Source organism: Mustela erminea, chromosome 8 (genome assembly GCF_009829155.1).
Source record: "Mustela erminea isolate mMusErm1 chromosome 8, mMusErm1.Pri, whole genome shotgun sequence".
Lineage (NCBI taxonomy): Eukaryota > Metazoa > Chordata > Mammalia > Carnivora > Mustelidae > Mustela > Mustela erminea.
In genome coordinates, this window is record NC_045621.1 from 89751793 (window position 1) to 89769242 (window position 17450).

The 17450-nt window shown below is 33.9% G+C and overlaps 1 protein-coding gene across 4 annotated transcripts in view; it reads left to right on the top strand.

The window, feature by feature from the left end:
• Window positions 1–17450, top strand: part of LRP1B (LDL receptor related protein 1B) — a 1969831-nt gene that overhangs the window by 1768287 nt on the left and 184094 nt on the right. For all 4 annotated transcript variants that reach the window (XM_032356230.1, XM_032356231.1, XM_032356232.1 and 1 more), the window contains 4 exons: window positions 2845–2938; window positions 6095–6211; window positions 6337–6456; window positions 7865–7984. In XM_032356230.1, coding sequence (XP_032212121.1) covers window positions 2845–2938; window positions 6095–6211; window positions 6337–6456; window positions 7865–7984 — 451 coding nt within the window. The remainder of the gene's footprint in view (window positions 1–2844; window positions 2939–6094; window positions 6212–6336; window positions 6457–7864; window positions 7985–17450) is intronic.

Sequence of the window (17450 nt, forward strand, 5' to 3'; positions counted from 1 at the left end):
CAGATCTTCCCTTGTATTCATAGTGCTCTATTTCCTCCCATATCTCTATTGGGGGGAAAAAATCACACCCTTATTTAAGAAAATAATGTAGATCTGCCTTGAATCAACTTCATGGTATTCAGAGAGATTAAGGAAAAGCTAGCATCAAATTTTCTCTTACTTGAAGAAAGTAAGAGTACTTTAATTGAACAAACTTTTAGCTTGCTAATCTATTGCATTAGACAAAATTGAACCTAGGCTATATTTTTATAGGTTACCTATCTGTCTGGCATACAGCATGTTAAGTAAATGTAACCTTGCTTTCAGGTCACTCACATGGGAATTACAACAGAAACACTTCAAAAAGAAAATAAATTTTAGAAAATTATCAAACATTTTCAATTCCAGATGAATTTTGTGATATATGTTTTTCACTGAATTTCTGTTGAAGTATAGAAGAAAACAATTTGATAGTGTTAGAAGAAACTAAACTTTATTGCTTGGTTTTAATAATTTAAAGTAAATTTTTAATGGTAACTATTTCAGATATATATACTCTTCATATAGAAAGCATGGTTTTCATTAGTTTCTTTTATGAGAATAAGCTTAAAACTCACTGAGATCACTAAGTACTGAATTTTCTTGGTCTCTGTCCATTTGGCAAATAGTGAAGTTTAGTAGAAACAATAATTCTGTGCTCTGTATCAGGAAAAGAATTCGAATTCAGATACCTTTCTTATAAAAAATCCAATAATAATCTTCTGTAATATTTTTCTGATAATATGTTACATGTGTGCTAAGTAGCTTATAAGTAAATACTACCATATAACATTTTCAACTAGTTTCTCTGTTATTAATCTTCCATTTGATGTTTATTTCAAAAGAAAGGAGTTTAAAAAAAAAAAACTTCTGTAAATAATGGAATTTCTTATCTTATAATTGTTAACTATTTATTTTATTTTATTTTTTAAAGATTTTATTTATTTTTTGACAGACAGAGATCACAAGTAGGCAGAGAGGCAGGTGGGGGGTAGGGAAGCAGGCTCCCTGCTGAGCAGAGAGCCTGATGTGGTGCTCCATCCCAGGACCCTGAGATCATGACCTGAGGCGAAGGCAGAAGCTTAACCCACTGAGCCACCCAGAAACCCCCACTTTTAACTGTTTTAAATAGAAGGGATGATAGGACAAATAAAACATATTAATAGGGGTGCCTGGGTTGTCCACGGAGTTGGGGAATCTGCTTCTCTGCCTCTCTTCCTCTTCCTCCGCCCCTACCCCCAAAGTGCTCAGGCTCTCTCTCTCTCTCTCTCTAAAATAAATAAACAAATCTTTGAAAAAAAAAACCACACACTAATAAATATGTCAGTGAATATTTTTTTAATAATCTTAAGAATAAGTTTTATTACAGCAGTTTTCTTTAGTGTTTTATTTAAAATATACAATATTCAAAAAGATATTCAGCAAAAAATTTGTTGCAGCCTTATTTTATTTTACTGTTTTTTGATTTGCAATGTTCATTTTAACTTAGAGATACCTACTATTTGCTAAGTTCTTTGCCAGGCTATTTGGGGAGGATGTAGCATAGGGTGGTTAAGTCTTTGACCAAGATAGCATTAACAAACATTCCTCAGCTTGAAGGACCTTTAGACAGTTTCTTCCTGACTGTAGATCCCTGAGTCCCTTTAATTAGAGCATTCACTTTAGAAAACTTGCAATTGTGGATTATTTCTCTGCCCTTTTGAGATGTAAATTTTCTCCCAGCTTCTTGCCAGTTTTACAGCTTAGGAATGTCTTCCTCAAGGACTGGGAACTATCACCTAGAGGTTTAATCATCAAGAAAGATAGTCCCTGACTATCTTGGTCTCTATTGGAAGGTTGGAGCCCACCTTTGATAAGTACAGTCTAGCAAATACAGACAGCCTAATCATGTTAACCAACATCTTCCATACTTTTCCATTAGTTTACCTCTAAGCTTCAACCTACCCCCACTTTTTTGTTTCAGTGGAGTTCTGTTCACTCTCTTTCCCCTATTAGAAGTTTTAAACAAAGTCTTCCTTGCATGTTTAACTATCTAGTGCAATTTTTGTACCTATTTTTTAGTTGTGACAGTTTATTTACCCTCAAAGATCATGTATATTTATTAGGAATTCTGAAAACTGAAAATAACTGTACCAGTTTTAACTGCTTTAAAGAAATATTCTTAAAACTTATTTGGGCAGATATTCATTATGGCTAAAGGCAGTATGTTCAGAAAATTCCACAGAATAACAGCATGACAGTGCCAGAAAAGATCATCCAGATTATATTTAACTCCTCATTTGGTGGCTAAGGAATAGAGATAGAGAGATGTTAATCCAATTGTCTAAGATTCCTAAGAAAATGCAGTTCAGTTAACTTAATTTGAATTAGCTGAATTAATTCAACTTTTCAATACATTCAGGATAACTGTTCCTGATATTTCTGGTGATTTTTAGCCCTGTTCAGCATTTGCCATGCTTTCTGAAAGGCTCAGATAATAAGTATTTTAAATTTGCCGGCCACATGGTCTCTGTAGCAACTACCTAACTTCTTGTGGTGCAAGAGCAGCCAGCAGCCGTAGATCAAATGTAAATGAGTGAGCTTGTCTGTGTTCCAGAAATCCCAGGAGGTTTTCCTGAACAATATGCTTTCCTGGAGGATCATTTTGCTGCTTGTTGTGCATTTATTCCCTATTGTGGAATGCTCTAAGACCACCACAGTTAACATTTGCAGCGAGAGTATAGGCTAGGCTACTCTGCCCTGGTAAGTTTTTAAATATCAATTTTATATCGAGGTAGGTTCTTCAACCTTTTTTTTTCTTTCCTTTTTTTCTATTTTTTTTTAAAGTTTCGATGCAAAACTGATAAATGTATTCCATTCTGGTGGAAATGTGACACTGTGGATGACTGTGGCGACGGATCTGACGAACCTGACGACTGTCGTAAGTACACTGCTGAAATGCCCAGACCTTCTGATACTTTTACAAAATCTTTAAAAATACAAAAAAATTATCAACAATCTCTTGAGTATGTCTCTGTTAACTGTTACATTTAGAATGACATCATCAGCAATTTATATTAGTGTTTTGTTTTAAATTTTCTTGCTTACAGAAAAATTACACTCTGTGTAATGATCAGTATAAATAACAATCATTTTGCCTGGATATATCACCAAATCAAAAGCAAAAAATGGCAAGTTTGCAGAATGCCAACCAATAACTAAGATCTTACCTTTAAGGGATTAATCTTCACAGTGTTAAAATACTGAACATTCTTTAAAAGTGAGATTTTTTTTTAAATATAAATCATTAGTTTGGTCTACTAATAATTTAGTATGCTCTTAGGTATTCCTTAAAATGACTGCTAATTTTACTTTGACTCAAATTGTGATTGGAATGGTTAGGTGCCAAATACATACATACATATATACATACATACATACATATATACATACATACATACATATATACACACATACATATAGGTAGGTATGCCCATATAAAAATGTGTGTGTGTGTGTGTGTGTGTGTGTATGGCTTATTTATATGTTCACATATGTGTATATACATTTATTTATCTTTGATAACTTCGGTTATAATGGACAATCAGTAAACTTTTTCTTGATGGTCTTTTGTAGTTCACACCATCGGTCACTCCAATACAATCCTATCAAGTTGAAGATGCTTCTAGTTGATCATGATAATTCCCTCAAATCTCGGTGGATAGTTGCCATGATTTGGCCTTAACAATTGAGTTCAAGATCCTTAAGCTTATACTAAAGACAGTATACTAAGTAAAAGCTGGTTACTTTCTGCTGTAAAATTTTCTACCACATAATTACAAAAACTGTTCTAACCTTAGGGTCTCTTGATAGTTACTTAGATGAGATGTATTCCATCTCTCTGGTCACCACAAAGCATATAAACCATTTGAAGTTGTTTCACATTGTTCATTGTTTTCATTTGAAAACAGCTAATAATATATTCAAGAAAAAGGAAGAAAAGTTACAGAAATCATTGCTTTTCTAATATTCTTCTTATGTTTTTGAAAGGTCCATTGGTCTTTGATTTTTCAGTATATTTTTGTTTTCACTGTGATAGACAATACTTATGAGTAGTTTTTGTATGATGTAAATATACTATTATGCCTGAATTATATTTGAATTCAAAGGGCTATCAAAGGAACAAATTATATTGGTGATCAACTGAGATTTACTCATTAAAAGAAAGTTACTGATTTCCCTACAATAAAGTAAACTTTTAACAATATAATAAATAAAATGAACACAACCTATTTTGTAATTTATAGAAATAATGAAGAACAAATACATTAAATGAGTCCTCATATTAGGATGACTTTCCCTGCCCAGATTCACTGAAGTGTTCTCTGAGAAATACCCGCCATGATGACTTGAAGACACAGTCAGTGGCTCCCAATGCTTTCCCTTCTAAACTATCTGCAGCTACTTAGCTCTTTCATCTTGACTGGAGTATCATGCTGTAACCATACTGATATAAAAAAATAACCAAAGATTTCCATATTTACACCCTTTGAAAATATATCATGAACAAATATAACCTTAATGTCTTTTAAGGGGAAAGCAAAGAGACATCTCGTATCTAAGAGTCTCTGTATCATCCTTATCCTAGTTAAATACCAGTACTACATGTTTTTATTGGTGACATTGTCTCTGTGATCTTTTAGTAAATAATCTTTTACTTGGGTTAATAGCACTGAACATCTGTAGGCATGAAGGCTTATTTTGAGAGTTATGCTGAGGTAGGTGGGAGTGATGTACATGAGTCTCTGGACTGTCTAGAATTCATATTTGAGTAGCTATATCTTCAAAATTTACAGGTACTAAGTTACTGACAGTCTCAATAATTTCATCTGAAAAGGCATGAAAGGTTAAACCCAGTTTCACATACTTGCAAACTTCAATAATGTTGTTTAAATAAATGTGGTTGAGTGATGCATCATGAATTCTTTGGCATCTTAAGTTTTTAACTGCATTTTCTATGATGCTCTAGTACACAAAAGATCATTCTGGAGGCACATTTGAAGGTCAGATAGGCTTTCCAGCTATCTTCCAGGTATTGAAACTCCCCTGATAGTTAGAAATCTTATGGGAAGGTTTTTTTTTTTTTTTTTTTTTTTTTTTGGTAGAGGACCATCCTTTGCTACCAAAATTCAAGAAATCATATGTGATTTCAAGAAAATCATATATGAAGCAACAAAACACAGAGGAAATGTATGAGTTTAGAATGTGAGAAATTAAGTATCACACAGTTTTAACACTTACTGTGGTTTACTAAGAAATGTTAGAAATTGAATGACTTTCAACATTTTAGTACTCACTTCTATGGAAGTCGAGCACATATTGAGGTTTTTTTTTTAATGTTAAGGAAATTTTTTACTTCATATTGTAAATATAAAAGCATAATTAATTTCCCAAAGAAGGTTTAAAATATCACTATTAATATTCATTCAGTTGACTTCTTTGAACTACATACATTATGTTTATCAGTCAAAAGGTAAGTATTTTATTGCCAAGCAATATAGTTTGTGAGAAGACTCAGAGTCAGATCTAGATCTAATTTCCATATCTGGCACTTGAAACTTGTACATACTTGAGTGAGTTATTAATATCCATGAGACCTAGTTTTTTCATTTATAAAACAGTCGTGGAGATGCTGAGGTGAGAAGGTTTTGATGAGATTCAGTTAGTACCTCTTTGTGAAAGTGTGTCACCCAGTGTTTGATACAGAGCAGATATTCAATAGAGCCTACTTTATTATGATGAATATTGTTATCATTATTTCATATATAAACTAAGAAATATGGCAAAGATGCATTATTGTCTTGGATTTCTTACTGTTAATTTGTGATATGTAATCTGGAGGCCATCTGAGTTGCTCATAGCCTGGTCATGCTGTACATCTGAATCCAATAGCTACTAAGTATGAGACATTCACGGTGTGCTCTAGGGTATGTTTAATATAATGAAATAATAAATACCCATAACATCAGAAAAGCTCTATTTAAGAGGTCATGAGCAAAACTTGGCATTCAATGATACAGTCTGTTTTCTCCCCTAGCTGAATTTAAATGTCAGCCAGGCCGGTTTCAGTGTGGCACTGGGCTCTGTGCTCTGCCAGCTTTCATCTGTGATGGAGAGAATGACTGTGGTGACAATTCTGATGAACTCAACTGTGGTAGGTGATTAAATTCTTAACCAAGGAACATAAGTCCAATTCTTACCTGATTTTGTCTGCACCAATTTAAATGCAGGCACAGTTTTCAGTGCAGATTTGTTGTTCTTCTTCTTTCTTTCTTTTAGACACACATGTCTGCCTGTCAGGTCAGTTCAAGTGTACAAAGAACCAAAAATGCATCCCGGTAAACCTCAGATGTAACGGACAAGATGACTGTGGGGATGAAGAAGATGAAAGGGACTGTCGTAAGTCACCTCAGAATGTTCCATCTTGTCTTACTTCTGAGTCAGCTGACATGGGTCTAAAATGTTTTATTGTGTGCCATACATACGCACAATGTAGAAAAATGTACAGTAATTATGGAACATATACCTCTAAATTGGCACCTTGGGGGATGGGTTACTTAAGAAGTTCCCTGTAAAGACTTTAAATAAAATTAAAACATGGGTTGTCTTTACTTAGATAGCTACCTAAAGATTACAACAAACATTAAACAATGAATATTCATTCAAATCATCCTTAAAAGAAGCAACAAAACCAACATTACAGGTGACTGTGGTGTTTTATTCATAAATTGATATTTCTTTTTGCCCACATTAAGCAGCTACAAATAATTTTCTTCTGTTTGAAATCAATTCTATTAATTAGAGATCATTTCCCCCAGAAAATACATGTCGAATGCATGATGAGAAAATCTGAGCAAAAAAAACTAACAAAATTATTTGTTTAAAAATGTAAATAATACTCTGTTTAATGTATCTTTGCCAGCTACTTCAAAGAACAATAGTAAAATATTTTCTACTCTTTTCACCTCTTCTTTTCATCCCCCACCAAAAATCAAACAGATTCAGTGGAAGGCAAAACAATTTCCATCATATACATACATGCACGTAGGCAGACAGGCATGTCCACACGAAAACCCAAATACACAGAATACGAGCAATAAAGTACCTGTCAGGTTTCAGGGTTTCAACAGAACTGCTGTCAACGTTTCTGTCTTGCTGAAATTTTATTTTATTCCCCTAAAACTTTTATCAGTAAATAATGTGCAGTCATCCAGCAATTTGATTAAGATGGTGCATTCAGAATAAAGTCAGTACCAGTTCTTTATGGTTAGTCATTCCAAGAGCTGATCCATTAAACTGACTAGGATTTGTGAGGCAGTTTACAGTCTAAGTCAGATGTTCACCCCTTCCCTCAAAAACTCAATGCAACTAGAGATTTTGAGAAGTTTGATGCTTTTTAGTTCCTGATTCACAAATACCTTCTGATTTTATTATTCTTCTATTTTAGAAATGCATATGTATAAATTCTTACATTTATTTGGTAAAATTATTCAGAAAGTTTCCAAATTCTTTGTTTTTAAAATTGATTTCAAAATATAGCTAATCAAGGGAGGCTTGTATCGAGAACTCTGATTTTTATCAAATGTATCATTATAGAAATATATTTTATTTCTTTCTACTGGGAAGGATATTTGGAATATATGATAGATAATGAAAGTTAAAACCCTTCACCTTCAGAGCCTTATTAATTAAAAGATAATATATTTCCAGTTGACTTTTCTTAAGCATTTGTTCCTCTGATTGATTTTCAGATAAAATGTCTGTTCTTGTTCAAAGCTGCTTTTATAATACATGTTTTCCTCTTAAGCCGAAAACAGCTGTTCTCCAGACTATTTCCAGTGTAAAACAACTAAACATTGCATTTCCAAGCTGTGGGTTTGTGATGAGGATCCAGACTGTGCAGATGCATCAGATGAGGCCAACTGTGGTGAGTGTTTTGTGACCCCGGATCGTACCTATTGTATTCGTGTCATCATCTGACATGGCCACAGTGAAAGGAATTTGAGCACAATTCTGGTGAAACTAAGGTCTCACATGAGAAAGTTTTGTCCCTGTGTTCACAGAGTCATAGCAACCTGTTTTTCTGTTAAAAAAAAAAAAAAAAAAAATCTCAGGTTAGCTACTTTTACCCAGGGAAGGGTAAGGCAAAAAAGTAATACTGCTGAAAATGACTCAAAACTATTTCTAAAAAGGTGGATCTAAAAGGTAGGCTAAACTATCACCTTCTTGTCTTGTATGCGTGTGGCATTAGTATTTAATGAATGGAAGAATGAGACATTATCTTTGTATTGTTCCAGACTTTTCTTTTCCTTTTTTTTTTTTTTTCTTAAATACATATTATTTTCCAGTCATGTGATGACTACTGGTTATTCTTAAACATGGTGAAAGTAAGGGAGAAGATAATACAAGTATCTGTTCTGTTTTAATAAATGACAATGATCATTTAAGTTAGCATTTATTCTGAAACACTTATCTTTTTACTTAAAATCAAGTACTTTTATTTACAAGAATTATTCCTTAATTAACATTGCAAAAATGGCGAACATATTTGTTTTGTTTAATGCATTTCGTTCTATCTTGAAAGTGTCAACAGCAAGAGAGAAATGAAGAGTAATTGTCATGTGTAGTTCATGCTATCGGCATTTATTAAACACTAAGAGAGGCTATATTGTAGGTGAATACACCAAACTTAGCATTGTTGGGGAAGCAAAAAAAATATTTAATCTAGTAACTGATTAAGAAAAGCAAAGTTTGGAGCACCTGGGTGGCTTAGTCGGTTAAGCACCCAGCTCTTGATTTCGGCTCAGGTCATGATCTCAGGATTGTAAAATGGAACGCCTTGTCAGGCTCTACACTGGGCATGAGGCCTGCTTGGAATTCTCTCTCTGCTTCTCCCTCTGCCCCTCCCCTAACTTCTAAAAAAAAAAAAAAAGAAAGGAAGAAAGAAAGAAAGGTAGGTTTATTCAAACTGAGTATAGGACTTCCAGGTTTCATAACCAAAATTGTGTTAAATGCATCTGCTCTAGTCCACAATGCTCTTAGTGAACTCTTCTGAGGAAAAAGGAAATAATGAAAAACCTTTATGTTCTCTGAAACTCCATTTATACTGAACAACATTCATGGTCTATATGTGTAATAATTGACATTCATGTGCCTTTAAGTGTTTTTCCTAATACTGTCTCCCATATGTCTTCAAAACATGAAAAAAAAAATTAACTTATCATAGTATCATGAAACCCCATTTACCACTTTATGAGATTGGTACTCATCAGTTCATAAAGCCTCAAAGTATAGTCATCACTGATTATCAAGGACTTTTGCAGACTAGTTTATATTACTGGCAAGTCTGCTCTGTTGTCTTTAGTATTTTTTTGTTTACTGAAGCAAAATGGAATAATGACATGTTAGCTATATGAATATTTTTCTGGAATATCTATAATTTGTTCCTTATGGTAATGTGATTTAACTGTTGCAGTATATTATACTGTTAGAACTGATCATTATTGATCATCGTAATAACCATAATTCCCAATATTTGCTGTGTTTGCCATATGGCCCAGAAAATGTGTTAAAGGCTTTATATTCATTATTTCACATAATCCTTTACTATCCTTGTTTTATTGATGTGGTAAAAGAGCCCCAAGGAGGTTATATAACTTACCCAAACTTTTATGGCTAGTTGATGGTGGAATTGGAACTTGAATCCAGGGTTATTTCACACTAAAGCATAATATAAAGCCATTTCACTCTTTAAAAATAAATAAATAAATAAATAAAAATAAAAAGATTTTATTTATTTATTAGAGAGAGGAAGAGAAAGAGGACTTAGGTGTGCACACTCACATGCACCAGTCGGGGTATGGTAGAGGGGAGAGGGGTGGGAGAGGGACTAGTGCCCAGTGCAGAGCCCCACACAGGCTGGATCCCTGGACCCCAATATCATGACCCAGGCTAAAACTCAAAGTCAAACAGGTAATTGACTGAGCCACCCAGGTGCCCCTAAAGCCACCTCATTCTTTATGTGTAAAGAGAAAAATATTTAAATGTTTTCTGTTATAAAGTTATATAGAATTCTCCTGGCCATAGTCATTGTTGTGAATTCCTGACCAGTATACAAGCACATACATACATACAGTAAGAGGGAGAGAAGAGGCAGGAAGGTTGCATCTGATTTGCCTTAGACCCACTATAAAATTTTATTGTGGACAGGCACTAATTTAATTAAAAAAAAAAAAACTTTTCTTTTTTAAGATTGTGTTTATATATATGTTTGTTTGTTTGTTTGTTTAGAGTATGAGAGAGAAAGAGCACCAGCTAGGGAGTGTGGGGGGAGAGGCAGAGGGAGAGAGAGAATCCCAAGCCAGCCCTGCATTAAGCCCATCCATCTACCCTAAGTGTGGAGCCTGACCTGGGCTTGATCTCAAGGCCCTGAGATCATGACCTGAGGCAAAATCAAGAGTCAAACACTTAACAGAATGAGGTACCCCAATTTAAAAAATACTTCTACATACATTACAGTTTAGTATAGCATTCCTCAATCTTTATTCTTTTTTTTTTTAAGATTTTATTTATTTATTTGACAGAGATCACAAGTAGACAGAGAGGCAAGCAGAGAGAGAGAGAGAGGAAGCAGGCTCCCTGCTGAGCAGAGAGCCCGATGAGGGACTCAATCCCAGGACCCTGAGATCATGACCTGAGTGGAAGGCAGCGGCTTAACCCACTGAGCCACCCAGGCGCCCTCTCAATCTTTATTCTTAATGGGCTAAAAAAACTACCTCCTTCTCCTTTCTTCTGTCCTCGATAAATGTAGAAATGCCATGTATTTTTGCTAAGTCTGTTAAAACCTTTGTGGGATAGTTCACCTTTTAATACTTCATTGAGTGGGAAAAGAAAAACACTTCTCTCTCTCTCTCTCTCTCTTTTTAAAGATTTTATTTATTTATTTGTCAGAGAGAGAGCACAAGCAGGAGGAGTGGCAGGCAGAGGGAGAAGCAGGTTCCCTGCTGAGCAAGGATACTCCCCACCCCATGCAGGACTTGATCCCAGGACCCTGGGATCATGCCCTGAGCCGAAGGCATGTGCTTAACCAACTGAGCCACCCAGGCGTCCCCAAACACTTCCTAAAGATGAACTCTACCAAACGAAGTCCTTATTATTTGAATCTGAATTACACACGTTTTTGTGGGAACAGACCTTGCCTAGAATAGAAAGCAAATTTCACTATTTGTCATGTTGAGTATCCTCAGAGCCTCACAAGATATAAAATAGATTTGCATGAAGTGCTATTGAGTGACTGAACTATTCTCTTTTACAAAAAACTTCAATATGCGACTCGTTTCCATTGTTGTTCCCACATACTTCTATACTTTTTTAGTTCACTGCTAAATTTAGTGAATTTTACTTTTACTCTTGGAGTTCACTTAGCTCTTACATCTTATTTCTCAGCAGCAATTTTTCTAAAATTTTAGATCTAATTGGCTTCTGTCAGTTCTTAAAGTATAAAACTGTAATTTGTTCTACATTGACGTATCTTAAATTTTTTTTTCTTTAAATTGTATGGATAATACCAATGTAGGGGTTGTGGTTCACTGAGACATTATGGAAAAACTTAACAGAAGAGAGCAGAATAATTTGCAAACAAATAAAACACACATGTAGGACAGGGGATTATAAAAAATAAAAAACCTCTAAGGTGTAAATTCTTTTAAAATTATTTAATCTTTATATTTACTGGAATATAATGTTTATTGAATTCTGTCCAGTGTAATTCTTGAGTTTTTGCAGTTCTTACAGATTTAAGAACTATCATTCAATATGTGTAAAAATTTTATGTTAATCTAGAATTTAAGGAAACCTCAAAACCACTTTGAATAGACATAAATATAGTTTAGGAGTCTTTCTCCAATAGTTTAGTTTTGGTGAGAGTGGATACAAATTTTAAAATTAAATTACATATGATGATTACTGCTTCAAGAAGAGAATCCTTTGGAACAACTGCTCAGATCTTTAGTTTGGTCCTTGTGATGGTTAAAACCACAATATTCTTCATATAAACATGCACTGAGCAGTAAAAATCTTAGTGGCTAACTATCAGGGAGTAACAGAAGTACAGGAAACTTACCTTTAGGAATCCTAATACACTGACAGTTTATTCAGTTCCTTTTCAATAAAAGACATTTCACTGAGTCAGAAAGGAAAAAAAATTGGGAATCATTCAACTAAAATACAAGCAAATATATACATATTTTTCTTTCAGAATCCATTATGTCTCTTTTGTAATATCTTAATAAAAGTAATTACAGCTTACATTTTAAAATGTTTTTATTTTATTTTTATTTTATTTTATTATTTTAATTCCAGTATAGTTAACATGCAGAGGTATATTAGCTTCAGGTGTACAACATAGTGATCCAGTAATTCCATACATCACCCAGTGCTCATCAAGACAAGTTCACTCCTTAATCCCCAATACCCTTTTCACCCATACCCTCCACCCCTCACCTCACCTCTGGTAACCATGTTTGTTCTTAATAGGTGAGAGTCTGTTTCTTGTTCTTATCTCTCTCTCTCACATTCTGTCTCTCTCTTTCCCTTGCTTATTTGTTTTGTTTCTTAAATTCCACATAGGAATGAAATCCTATGATATTTGCCTTTCTCTGACTGACTTGTTTCACTTGGCATTATACTCTCCACTTCCACACGTATCATTGCAGATGGCAAGATTTCATTCTTTTTTTATGGCTGTATACTGTTACACACACACACACACACACACACACACACACACCATATCTTAATATTAGTATGGGAAATATGTAAAAGTTTGGTATCGCCAGGAGATATTATCAGTAGGTATGGGTATTACCAATAGGAAATTTGAAAGTTATCCATGAGGTTGAACATCAAGGGGCTCTCATACAACACCCCTTATCCTTCGCAGAGGAAAGCTAAAATCCATGGCTATAGTTAGTTTATCCTACAACATACTTTGGGCACAATTTGTACTATTTGTTTTGTTTTTAGTATTTTGTATCTTTATAACATTCACATTTAAAGATTAATAAATACCTGTTAAATATGTCAAGTGAGCAACTATATTAGAGAATCAGGTAATTCAAAGAAGTCCAATAGGGATAATTAATAGTTTTGAAAGCTTATTACATGTAAGCCACTGTACTAAACTTTATGTGAAATAAACAACATAGGACAACAGTCCTATGCAAAATATACTATTATTATTATTATTTTATAGGTAAGGGTATAAGGCTCAAAACACTTAAGTAATTTTCTTTACACAGGTTACCCAAGTAGGAAGTAGTTAAGCAGATATTTGAATCCAGAGGATCTGGCTCCAAACCAATACACTTAACAATTACTCAACTGAGTAACCTGCCCTAAATTTACAATAAGGCAAGGAATTAGGACACAGATACAAATAATCCCAAACAAATTGTAATGATTAAATGTCATTGGAAAGAATACATACACAGTTCTTCAAAGGATCTTATCATCATTAACAATAAGTGAGTAAGATAGAAGTGGCAATAAAGGGATGTCTTATCTATAGTCAATTTGAAAACAATAATAAACCAACTAAAAGTCAGTCTGAGTTTTATTATAACTTTTTTTTTTTTAAAGATTTTATTTATTTATTTGACAGAGAGATTACAAGTAGGCAGAGAGGCAGGCAGAGAGAGAGAGGAGGAAGCAGGCTCCCCGCTGAGCAGAGAGCCCGATGCGGGACTCGATCCCAGGATCCTGAGATCATGACCTGAGCCGAAGGCAGCGGCTTAACCCACTGAGCCACCCAGGCGCCCCTATTATAACTTTTTTTAATGGCTATCCTAACAATGTCAACAATAAAAACCCCCTCCCTGAAAGCACAAACCATTGATCATGACTCCAAATGGAAATCTATTAGCTTGCCATAAAGGTAATAATAAAAATAAGTACAATGAGAACAATGTCATTGAATTCTAGTTTGACTGAATTCTATTTTGATGCTGGCCTATCAAAATCTAACTCTCTCTTTGTGAAAAAGAGAGGTTATGGGTGTCATAGAAGCCATATCTTTTCATGACCAAAGTTTTAATGATGAAGAAACTAGAAAGAAGGAAAGATGCTTGAAAAGAGCATAAATTTCTCATCAGCCAGTATGAAATCATACTATATAGCACCATGTTTACATATTGTTAGAACTATCTTTTGCTTACTGTCTATGCCATGCAAGCTACACATGTGAAAACATCATCCTCCTCTTGATTAACTGAAGGAATAAACATGAGTATAGTTTTATTTTTTGATTATGCCTTTGCTCCTTTCTGCAGCTTTTCCACTAACTATATATAAATTTTACTATATATATATATAGTTTGTTAATATATAATGCATATAATATATTATACATAACATATACTACATATAATTATATATAAACTATGTATAGTTTATTAACATCTTATAGTGGTTCAAATACAATAGAGTATTGAGAAGAAAATAATTATTCATGCCAATATTACTTTGAAATATGCTTTCAAATATTTTTGTTATGCAGAAGTGAAAGTCATCAACACTGCTTTGTTCCAGTTTTTTGAAAACTTTAATAAAAAAGCATTCTCTTTTTTCTAATTTTATGAAAGTTTGTAATTGACCACTGGGCATAAATTGTTCAAATTCTTTTTTGGAAGATACAGTTAAGTCTTGGCACTAAATACTGTGTTTCTTGGCACCGAAACAGTTACAAGAAATGAACATGTTAAAATCTCTTGTTTGCAATAGTTAAGCCAAATGTAATTACATGTGAGTCTATTGACTGAAGGTATGATTGTTATCCAAGATTTGGCCATATGGGTTCTGGAGGTGACAATGCCAACCTTAAATTCCAGAGCTTTTTTCATGCTATTTGGTTTTCACAGCTGGAATTTATTACTTCTTCATAGTGCAAAATTATCCATCCACTTGGTTTCATTTCTTGGCTCAATGTTGTGACTTAGTAATTTTCAGCATCTTATTGACAGATGGAAGGTGTTCCCTAAACATGTTGCTGAAATAACACAGAATGTACTTCTAAACTACAATAAAGAATGGAACTGAAAATGTCAAGTCCACTAGGTTCCATCTAAAGCCCACGTATTGTTATCATGGAATTTTTGGATGGAAATGGTTCACTAGAAGTTATGTGGTTAAAGCACCATCTTTAATCTAAAGAAACAAATGAACAGAATACTCCTTTATGTCTAGACAAAATCCTTATGCTATAAATTAAACCTGCTTTTTTTTTTTTCTTTCTATCCTTTCCAATAGAAATTTTGAATAACCTAGCACTATCCTTTGCGTAAAATCCCTTTGTTTAAGTACTCTCAAATTATTTCACATTCATCTTCAGGCCAAATAATTCCATTTTCTTTTATCTCTCTACATGGGTTCTATTTTCCATTCTAACAATCAGTTAATTCTCCCCTGAAACCTCCCCACATTCTATGTTTTGGCTATGATCTATGAAACAGAACACAACATTTTTTTTAAAAGATTTTATTTATTTATCAGAGAGAGAGGGGGAGAGAGCAAGCACAGGCAGATAGAATGGCAGGCAGAGGCAGAGGGAGAAGCAGGCTCCCTGCCGAGCAAGGAGCCCGATGTGGGACTCGATCCCAGGATGCTGGGATCATGACCTGAGCCGAAGGCAGCTGCTTAACCAACTGAGCCACCCAGGCGTCCGAATACAACATTTTTAAGTACTGTGTGTCTCCTGTTCCCCACTGTATATACCTGCTTTTGTATTTTAATATTGTGTTTGATTAAAAACAAATAAAACCACGGCATTCACACTGTTGATCTGTGGCCAATTTATAGGAACCCCTAGTCTTAGAGATTTCACATACATTCTAACAGATTGTCAGTGTTATATATTTATGAACTGCATCCATGTTGTTGCTTTTTGAAAAGTTATAATGAAGTCTACTGTCTCTCTTGCCAAATTAGAAGTTCCAAAAGGGCTGGATCTACATATCTTCTAACTTCCTAATATATACCCAGTACATAGTCCAGAATCTGGCATAAATAAATATTTGAAGAATGAGTGAAGAAAGGAAATTTTTGTAAAAAGCAGACTATTTGGGTTCAGCCAAATATATTTCTCTTCAAATCTGGACATTGGGACTCTGGTTTCCTTTAAGTATATATGTATTTTATTACATTCTTATGTAAGTACTGCTTTCCCTCCTGATCAATTCAATAATTTGGGCTTGATTTATATGTAAAATTGACTTAAAGTGTAAGGGAGTGTCAATATATAAAATCACTGCCAGTTTCTTTCAAACTTGGGCAATGAGATGTGTCTCCTCATCTCTTGGAACGAAGGTGGGCTATGACAGTACATTTGACAGCTCCATGAAAAGAGCCCATATACTCCGGACAACTAGGAGCAGAGCTCCCTTTTTGATTTCAACATTTATTAATTGGGCAGGTTTCTTCAGGTCTCTATTATTTCCTCATTTGTAAATGAATATAATAATTTGTCCTTAGAAAACTGATGAAAGGATCTAAAGAAGTGAAGATAAAACATAAAATAAATAAACACCTAGTATGTATAAAAGTCTGTAGTAGAGATGTAAGTACCTAGTAAGTGTATAAGTACCCATGAGTATGTAAGTATGTAGTAGGTATGTAAGTACCTAGTAAATATATAAGTACCCACGAGTATATAGGTATGTAAGTACATAGTAAGTATACAAGTACCTGTAGGTCCTCAAAAATATTTTGTGCCCCTTTTTCAGCACTTTTTTTTCTAAATATTTTGTATTGACAGGTTAAAACACTCAAATTGTTTATTCTATAATGGAGATAGAAAGGAACAAAAAAAGATTTAAAGAAATATGATAAAGTTTTATGACAGAATGAAGTAGTTCTATGAATTCGCCCATTTCTTGTCAGGAGAGAGGAGAAATAAAACATCATTAGAATGCACAAAGAGTTTTTGATGTAACAGATTAATGGGAAATATGATAACGAATGTCAAAGAGAGTGTGACTAGTATGAAACTTCCAATCTGTTTTATATCATGTCCACAAAATGTTAGAATCACAATCACAATTCTGTATATGCACTACAATCCTCTGTAAGTCCCATTTGTTTGTCTAACAGCTTTATTAAAGTATAATTGACAAACAAGAATCTGTATATAATCTGATAAGTTTTAACAGATGTATATGTCATGAAACCATCATCACACTTACGATAATGCATATACTTATCACTCTTGGAAATTTGTTTTTCTCTCTCTCAGCACTTCCTATACCCTTACCTCCACAGACAAACACTTAACTTGCTTGCAGTCACTATAAGATTAGTTTGCATTTAGGTAAACCTAGAGACATACATTATGCATACATTTT